General features: G+C 36.7%; 1 protein-coding gene across 2 annotated transcripts in view; it reads right to left on the bottom strand.

Moving 5' to 3' along the window:
• Positions 1 to 709: 709 nt before the first annotated feature.
• The window catches only part of TTC39C (tetratricopeptide repeat domain 39C), a 104,952-nt gene continuing 95,553 nt past the window's right edge, over positions 710 to 10,108 (bottom strand). The window contains exons 11-14 of one of the 2 annotated variants that reach the window (XM_063077381.1): positions 4,700 to 4,797; positions 3,127 to 3,231; positions 1,771 to 1,809; positions 710 to 1,219 (exon numbers count right to left, since the gene is read on the bottom strand). In XM_063077381.1, coding sequence (XP_062933451.1) covers positions 1,130 to 1,219; positions 1,771 to 1,809; positions 3,127 to 3,231; positions 4,700 to 4,797 — 332 coding nt within the window. In that variant the 3' untranslated portion in view covers positions 710 to 1,129. The other variant, XM_063077382.1, reaches the window with a different exon arrangement.

The following is a 10,108-nucleotide window of genomic DNA, read 5'->3' as shown; positions in this document are numbered from 1 at the left end:
ACTAATATTTTAATGACAATAAAAATTAGTAATGCAGGATAAAAAAATAACTTTGAACTCCTTTTATATTATCTATTAACCTGAGCTAAGGGGAAAATGATTAACTCCTGGCAATATATAACCCAGAGAATGCTTTACCGTCATATATTTTGAGGCAAAAACCTGTGTCCATTCAAGAATAGCCTTTTCAAGTAATTTGTTAAAAGATTTCTAAAAGTTGGTAACAGACAACTTTCACAAAGAAAGTGTAACTCCTAAAGTGTAAATATTATTTTTCTAATCTATAAACTAGACTTTCTAATAGATTAGCAAAAAAGTTATACTTCTGATTGTAAAATTTTCTATTTGCTCCTACTTAGTTGGCTTTCAAAGGAAAAAACGTGTTCATCACTTTGAGACATTTTGTAGACAATCTGGAGATGAATATTTTTGATGACACAACTTTAGCTGAAGAGCATTTGTTCTTTTAATATGTAAAACATGGAATTCTGGGTTTTTTTTTTTTTTTTTTTTACAATAAAAGAATATTCAATTGGTGATCAGGAGATTGCTTTCTAGTCATTGCTCCACTGATAACAGGTATAAGTTGGGGTAAGTCAGTTAGTCTTTTTGTACCTGAGTTTCATTAAATGTAAAATGGGGATAAGAATATCTGTGCTACATTATTCACAGGAGTATTTTGAGGATAAAGTAAAACACTAGAAAGCACTTCTGTTTTTTCAAAACACAATATAAATGCTGTGTCGTGACACTGTTAATAATTTTACAGGTGCCTCTTAATGTTACCCATTCAGATGTGTGCTTAAGGTAGGCATTCCTACAAGATCTCAGGTTGAATATTTAGTTCGATTTTATTTTAAAAACAATAAATCACAAAACTAAAATGTTTAAACAAGGTCACTTAACCTTCTCCCCAGGTGGCTAGATATCATCATCATTATCATCATCTTACTTTTTAGCTATATGTTTGAAAAAGATCTTTAATATGTCAGCTTAACTGGGAAAGTGTGTCCCTGGCACAGGTGGTTTTCGGAAGAAAAGCCGATCTTCACAAGAACTTTGTCCTCTGCTTTTATTTTAAAGTGCAGACCCTGGGTGGGGAGGGACAGAGCCAGGCACTCGGGGTCTGTCACTGAGGAACCAATTCTCTCAGAGAGGCCAGAGCAGCATGGATGCGGACATGCAATCTGTTTTCAAAGTCGTAGCCAGAGAAATCCTCCTGTAAGACCAAAGAAAGGACTCTGTTAGCCAAGGTTGTCTAGGGCACGGCAGTAAAATCCACACTAAATTTTGTACTTCCCAAAGTAAAATCCCTTTCACTCCTGGGAAAGGCTTTATGTCCACTTGATTTTCTTATTTCCTAAACCTCAAACTTTGTGTTCATTTTTAAAAATGTCAACTGAATGTCAATACCATTCTCTCTGGAAAATTTTCCTTATGTTATTTCTGAAACAGTAGTTTTAAGCTGTGCTCAGAGTAAGTCACTGTTAGAAATTCTTAATTCAAGAACATTCAAAATCATTTTCCCACCCAAACACTAACACTAGAGTGTTTATAAAACAAGATAAACAATTTCATAGAAGTTTCTTGTGATCTTGGCAATTTCACTTAAAAATCAAGTGCTCACGAATTCAATTAGACATCACTTCTCCTTTCCAGAAATATTATAAACCAGAATATCACTTCACAAATGCTCTTAAATTCAGACTCAGGTATATACTGCACAGGATAAGAAGGGCCACCGGAAAGAGGTAGATTCAAGACTTTTACCTTTGCTTGAAGAAGTAGAGTTCTGCCTCTTCCTACAGTCTATGAATACAAGAAAAACACACTATTTCTTAATACCTATATTTATATATACTCGAGCAGAAGATGTTACAATAGAGAATATGTTAGTTAAAACAATTCATAGACACAGAGGTGAGTCAATTGTTCATTCAGTGACTCAATTTCTCTTTAATATAAAGATGTTTATCAGTTTACATCAAGGAATTCCTTGATAAATAATTTTTTATAGTCTTCACTACTAGTTTATAAAAGGCAACAAGTAAGGCATAATTCCTTAGGTTAAAATCTCACTAAACAACCTAAAATTAATGAAGATAAAGGTTTTATCTCAAGTCAGTAAGTTATGTCTCCTTTTAAAGTCATTAGTAAGTGAAGACATTAACTTCATTTTTCAAGAAACAAACAGGCCAGTCTTGTTATATTTTATGTATATATATTAAGGCTGCATGAAGAGTAAAAATTTCATTAAAATAAAAGCATAATGTTAGAAGTTTCTATCCAAATACATAAAAATTGCAATTTCTGTTTTAGTAAAATTGGACTTTCAGATTAAAAGACTTTCCAATTAAATATGCATCTTTGGCAAGATAGGCTACATATTTAAGTGTTAGGCTAGAGCCATATTTCTGTTAATTTAGCTCAATGTTTAGAAAGCTCATATATTTGGAAGCAACTAAAAATTGGAATTTTATAAATCCAATAAATGAAGCTCATGTAATTAAGCTTCTAAAAGAAGAAGCAAGCAAACTCAGGAAATAATGAAACCCTATCAAAATAAACAGCAACAAAACTACCCCCTTGAACTAATTTAAATATACATCTCAACAGTAACTGTCAACTTAAATTTGTACAGTATTCTCAAATTTTCAAAGTAATCCTAAACATCATCTTTATTTATTCTCACTACAGTCTTTATCAAGTTGGTGAGGCAGGTATTTCTTCCTGCATTACAGATGAGGAAGAAGGCACATGGTTAAGTAGCTGAGTCAGTGTCACATGCTGCAATAAACAGCAGGGCTGGAACCACAATGCAATTCTGTGTTCTCCTGAACAAACCACACTTCACTGGGTCAACACCACTCTAACACAGGCAATGATTTCCCCTCAAATGAATCTGTGTCTGGAAAGCGACCTTTGTCATTTAAATTCTAGAGAAACTACCTCCTGAAAGATAGAAAGGTAGGATTACAGTTTGTTGGATTCATCCTATGTGAAATGAAGGAAAACAAAACAGAACACTTTGTTCAATCCGTGTATTTTACACGAAGGATGCTTGGTGTCTGCTCATTTGGACATTTTTACTGAGAAACATTATTAAAAAAAGATATAAGATTTTACCTCTGGTTTTTCTAATAGAAGACAGCCAAGTTCATAGCAAGCATACGGCTGAACGTATAAGTTATTCTGACGACACAACTCATCTTTAACAGCCCGCTGAAAGAACTGAAAGTAATATAAGCATTACTGAAATAAATTCGTTTCCTTACTTAGGGTAAGGCTCATCACAATCTTCAGGAGGTGGGAACGGGGACTTATTTTCTTTCTGTTTTCCAGATTAGATTTTCTCTTATCTTCCTTTTTTCCCATCCATCCCCATCCATATTTTAGAAGTCCTTTATATAATTGCCTGGTGAGCTTCCTCTAGACTATGATACCCATTAGTCAGCCTAATTTGTCCTACTTATCTTTCCAGCTGACACACCAGCCTCTACTGACTTTATTGCTGAGGATATTTTTATCTGCATCAAAAGCATCCCCATTTTAATACTTAAAACAGAAAACACAAAAGTCAAGATCTATCTTGACTTGTGTCTTGATGGTATGAGTATCTTGGTGGCACTTAAGCATTTGATCTAAAATGAGTTATTTAGGGCCGACCCCGTGGCTCACTCGGGAGAGTGCGGCACTGGGAGCGCAACAGCGCTCCCGCCGCGGGTTCGGATCCTATATAGGGATGGCCGGTTCGCTCACTGGCTGAGCGCAGTCACAAAAAAGGACGGAAAAAAAAAAAAATAAAATAAAAAAATAAAATGAGTTATTTAGAGCTGTGTAATAACTTTCATAATCCCACGCTGAAAGATTAATTTAAAATTACAATATAAACACATTAGCATTCTAGGATTTGAAAGGTAAAAATCTCCTATTACCATACAGGAACTCTTTCTTTTTTTTTTTTTTTTTTTTTTTGTCGTTTTTTCGTGACTGGCACTCAGCCAGTGAGTGCACCGGTCAGTCCTATATAGGATCCGAACCCGCGGCGGGAGCGTCGCCGCGCTGCCAGCGCAGCACTCTACCAACTGCGCCACGGGCTCGGCCCCAGGAACTCTTTCAAAGAGTAGTCAAAGCAACACTGGAATATACTTCTTCAAAAAAACACAACCAAACCAAAAACTTGGTTAGAAAAATCCCTCCAACCTATATTTGAAAATAACTAATGGTTCTTTTCCATATAATATGTACACAGGCTATCCTAAGCTGAGAGCTTTCTAGACCTCGCCTCTAGTACTGCATCAGTAACCTGCAGCTATAAAGCGAGGAAAAGTGACACATGCTGACATGTTTGATCATTTTTGTTTCTAACTATGAGGCTTCACTCTGCTCCTTCAAAATTGCCTCTTCATTTCCTCCTCTCTCCAGTTGAGACTGTCATCTTTGACAAATAGCTAGTGCCAGGAAAGAAGCCCATCTATAGAGAAGTATTCTAAGACTCTGAAGTTACATTAAAAACTAGTAACAACCATCATCAACTTCTATCACCGAAAAAGATGGCATTAATCAGATAAAGTACATAAAGTTTACATTGTAGTGGGGTTTGGTTTCGTTTCATGCTTTTTCATTTTTCTTCCTCAGCAGCACCCGTGTAGGTGAACACGATTTATTTTCTTTAGCCATGACAACATAAACAGTTTACCTGAACAGCATCTTCTGAGTTTCCGAGACATTTGTGTATGGCACCAAGAAGCAAATACTTTAACCCAACAACAGCAGAATCATCCACTTCATGGCAAGCTGAGAGAGAGGGGAGTGAAGACAGCGGGAAGGAGATACATTCGCTCAATTCCTTACATAGCATGAAGAGTTCAGTGACCATTTCACTGTTTAGCTACTTATTCAGTTCATGTTTCTGTCCCCGAAACTCAAAAGGTGCCCATTCCTCATCCATGAGTGAACATCCTTCATCAAAGAAAGGCAAAAATATCAACTTCATAGAGCCAAGAAAACTCAAAATCACATTACATTATTACTAACTGAAAAAAGCCAATCTCATAGGGCTACGTACTGTCTGATTCAAACTATGTGACATTCTGGAAAAGGCGAAACTATGAAGCAGTAAAAATATCTGTGGTTACCAGGGCTTAGGGGAGTGGGAGGGATGAATAAATGGAACGCAGTGGATTTTTAGGGCAATAAAAATACTCTGTCTGAAGCAATAATGGTGGACACATGTCATTATACATTTGCCTAAACCCATAAAATGTACAACACCAAGAGTGAACCCTAAAGTACACTATGGACTTTGGGTGATAATGATGTGTCAATGTTGGTTCATAGACTATAACAGACACACTAAATGTAACAATGTTGGTGGGGGGAGGCGAGCGGCCGGGGAGGAGTATGTGGGGACTCTCTGGACGTTCCCCTCGATTTTGCTGTGAACCTAAAGCTGCTCTAAAGTTCAATTAATTTTTTAAGATCGCATCATATTAATTTAAAAAACTATGCAATGAGCACCCTTCCATGTTTGTATGAGGTGCTGCACTAGTCACCGAGAAGGGATCAGGACCAATTCCCCCAGCTGGCTGGAGGGCGGACACACATATTGGAGGTGTTATGGAGGTTTTCCAAGGAAATGAGAAAGGTGGAAATGGGAAACATAGTGGAGCTACTAGAGGAGAAAAGGAAGTAATGTAATTATTTCTACGGACCAGTAAAGATACTGAGATTCAATAAGATTCATTTTATATATACATATATAAAAATCTTGAGATTCATTGTACATATGTACACACATACATATATATATGTATACATGCATTGTGTGTATGTGTGTGTGTGTGTGTGTGTGTGTGTGTGTGTACATATATATATGATTTGCTCTAGTTACAGAATAAGTCACTGGAAGAGCTGGATAGAGTGACAAGGAGGTAAATGTGAAGAATAAAATCTGAACCTGCAGAGTTGTCCCCAAAAAAGCCAGGCTGGGAATATACCCATGCAAAAGAGAACTCAAAAGATCTTAAGGCAGCAATGTTAAGGAAATGTTAATATAATTCATTCATTTGTTCATTCATTCATTACACACATTCATTCAATATTTATTGAGCATCTACTATTTGCCAGGCAGTTCTGGGTGTTTAGAATACAACAGTGACAAAATGGACAAAAATTATTGCCCTTACAAAGGACCGGAATAGACATTTCTCCAAAGAAGACATGCAAATTGCCAATGGGTATATGATAAGATGCTCAACATCACTAATCATTAGAGAAATGAAAACCAAACACACGAGGAGATATTACTTCATATCTATTAAGATGGTCATTATAAAACACACACACACACACATACACACACACACACACACACACACACACAACTTAGGTTTACAGAGGCAAGAAAAGGAAAAAAAAAAAAACCCAAAAAACAAAAAATAACAAATGTTGGTGAGGATGTGGAAAAACTGGAACCCTTCTGCACTGCTGGTGAGAATGTAAGATGGCATAGCCACTAGGGAAAACAGTATGCAGATTCCTCAGAAAATTAAACATAGAACTACCATATAATCCAACAATGTCACTTCTGGGTATTTATCCAAAATAACTGAAATCAGGATATCAAAGAGATATTTGCACTGTCATGTTCATTGTGGCACTATCTGCAATAGTCAAGATGTGGAAACAACCTAAACATCCACTGACAGATGAATGATAAAGAAAATGTAGTATATATAAATATAATGGAATATTATTCAGCCTTAGAAAAGAACAAACTCCTTGTCATACACAACAACATGGATGAGCCTGGAGGACACTATGCTACGTAAAACAATCCAGTCACAGAAGGACAAACACTACATGATTCCAGTTATATTAGTATCTAAAGTAGTCAAATTCATAGATAGAAAGTAGAGTGGTGGTCGCCAGGGCCTGGAGCAGGGAGGGGGAATGAGGATATGCTGCTCAGTGTGTATAAAGTTTCAGTTATACAAGACGAAAAAGTTCTAAAAATCTGCTATAGAACATCATGCTTATAGTTAATAAAAAATAACCGTGGGGATTGTAAATGGGTGTAACATGCTTAGAGGGCAATGCAGTGAAATCTACAAAAATTTCTAAGTAGCACAAACCTTTTGACTCAGAATTCCACGTTAAGAATTTATCCTACAAGTAATGTGGGCACACAGATGCAAGGGGATCTGCGTCAGCACAGTCACTGGAGCACAGTATAGCCAACAGTAGCAAAAAACTGGAGACAACCTGAGTGTTTACTGAGGGGGACAGTTACATAAATCATTAATATTCATACTTTGGAATGCTACACAACATTAAAGGTGAGGTAGATCTATGTGTTGATATTAGATTATCTCAAAAAACCTTGTTAAATGAAAAAAGCACAGGGCAGAAGAGTAGGTAGAGAATGTTCTTATGTGCGTAATTACATGTGTGTACACACACACATACTCACACATACCCAGATACACACTTATCTATATAAATTCGTAGAACATCTCCTGAAGGTCACTCTAAAAACCATGAGATGTGGTTGTCTTTTGGGAGGAGACTGAGTGCCTGGGGCGGAAAGGACCTTTATATTTTTCTCTAACACCCCTTTGAACAGTTTGAATGTTTCTGCAAGTTTGTGAATTACTTAAAAAATAAAAACACAGTGATCCTAAAAATAAAGTGTATGCCAAGAAAAAAAAATTCCTGCCCTCAAGAAGCTTACCTTTTGTGAGGGAGATGGACAATACAAAAGACAAATAAGTAAAATGTATTTGTTAAATAAGTACAAGGGCTAAGGGAAAAAATAGAGCCAACAAATGTGTGTGCAGCTCAGCCTCACTAAAAAGGAAACACTGGGTAGAGACCTGAGGGAAATGAGAGAAGGAGGCACGTAGATGTTTGGGGAAAGAACGTTTGCAGTCAGAGAGGAGAGCAGGTGCAAAGGCACTGAGGCCAGTGTATGCCAGGTACGCTCAACAGCAGGAAGGAGAGTGGCTGGAATCTGGGGAACCAGGGTGGCGAGGACACAGCGCCAGAGGTCACAGACGGCAGGCACTGCCAGCTACTGAATGGACAGGACTTTTACTCTGAATGAGATGAGAGACCCTTGGGGTTCTGAGAAGATGAATGACACACACGATCTATTTAATAGGATCACTCTGCCTGCTGTGCTGAGAGTACAAAGAAGCATGTTATATATGCAGAGGAAGAATGGAGTGGAGAAGGCGAGTGAGGGGGTTGGGCTATGAATGAAACCATGAGACAATGATGTGGGAATTTAACCGGCTCAGCTGATAAAGGGAGACAAGCTGAACACACAAAACCACGAGGGCATGATGTAAAGTTTAATAAATGCTTACGATCAATATTGCCCACCACCAGTTTTTTCTGGAATGTAACTATTTCTGTACAAAGATCTGCACCATACTCTATATAGTTGGACCAATTTGGATCATTCTACCTTCACACTGGGAATGATATAATCTAATTAATAAATCTCAGAATGAGGTTAACTTGTAACAAAGATATTAAAAAATGATCTCATGTTCACGCCAGAAACTGCTTCCCTCTCCACGAACACATCTTTTTTTTGTTTATTTCGACACCTAGAAAGGGGTTCAGAAAATATTTAGTTGTGATAGCTGTTCTTGTGCCTGCCAATTATTACCTATCTCATATTTGCATTTATGTTTTAATTATTTCTAAAATACGTGATCCTGCACTTGTACTTTAAAAAAATACTTAAGATCCTTCATTGTTCCTTTGAGTCAGACATTGGTAGATATTCTATACTTGCTTCAACAACAAGGGATGGGTTTAAATTATGCAAGTACTTTTTAAATAAACACAGCAGAATTTAATTCATGCAAGAAAATTTTGTTTCCTTTCAAGTTGTCCCCTGGGAGGGTTACACACCTACTCCAATTACAGAGTCACTGAGCAAAACTTCTCATGGGAGTTTCATTCCTTTCTCTGGAATCAACTTTGGCAAAGTTTTAAACTTTAAGAGCAGATTTTTTTTTTTTTTTTAAAGAAATAGGCAAAAAGCATCTGGTATCTGCAGGAAAGTCTGATGATAAAAATATGCGACTCAACTGAGGATAATGCCACATCTGGTCAAAAACAAGTGTGACCATAGAAAAATCTGACAAATTTTCTACAGTAGCTTACAAATTATTTCTGGAATAAGTCCAAAATATTAATACTAAATCTCTTTTGGAGAGAACTTGCATAGACATGAATAGTAATATATTTCCAAAAACAATTACTTTCTATGGAAACATCCTTTCGGATGTACGTGTCTTTATTTCAACATAGCAATTTCATCTTATATTGTACTTCTAGTTGCATAGTTTAAATATCTTCACATTCTCAGGGAAATGAAGCTGTGTGTAGAATAGCTTAAAGCTCTACTTCCCAACATGTCCTCAGACCAGCAGTGTGAACACTGGCTCCTGCAGGAGCCAGGAAACTCACTTAACTGTTTTGTGTTTGTTTCCTTGTGATAAAGTGGGTATGACAATACTGTTTGCCTTTCCTCCTTCCCCAGGTTGCATTGTGGAGCAAATCACGTGCTAGACTACAAAGTGTTATTCCAATGTCTACCATAAAACCTTTAGAAGAAACATTAGGTTATTTCATTAATAACCAACAAAGCCCTATTTTATATAAAGATTTATTCTCCCTGTGAACTTTTCCTACAACTATAATAAAAATGACTTTATCAAGGTTATATTATCATAGCCTATGGCTCTACAGTTTTTCTAATACATGAATTAAAAATGTCGGCTGGGTATTTACCCAAGAGAAGTGAGCATGTATGTCTATACAAAAGACTTGTAAACTTACGTTGTACACTTAGGTTTGTAGCAGCTTTCGTCATGACAGCTACAACAAACCCAATGTCCATCAACAGGATAATGAATAACTGAATTGTAGTATAGGTAGAGCCATACGATAGAACTCAACTCAGCAAGCAAGAGAAGCAAACTACTGACACAAGATACAATGTGGATAAATCTGACAGACACTGTGCTGAACAAACAAAGCCATGCACAAAAAAGCACATACTGCACGATTCCAATTATGTGTCATC

Source organism: Cynocephalus volans, chromosome 13, assembly GCF_027409185.1.
Source record: "Cynocephalus volans isolate mCynVol1 chromosome 13, mCynVol1.pri, whole genome shotgun sequence".
In the NCBI taxonomy this organism is placed as follows: Eukaryota; Metazoa; Chordata; class Mammalia; order Dermoptera; family Cynocephalidae; genus Cynocephalus; species Cynocephalus volans.
Note: the sequence above shows the minus strand (reverse complement) of the source record. Positions and strands in the feature narration are given on the sequence as shown.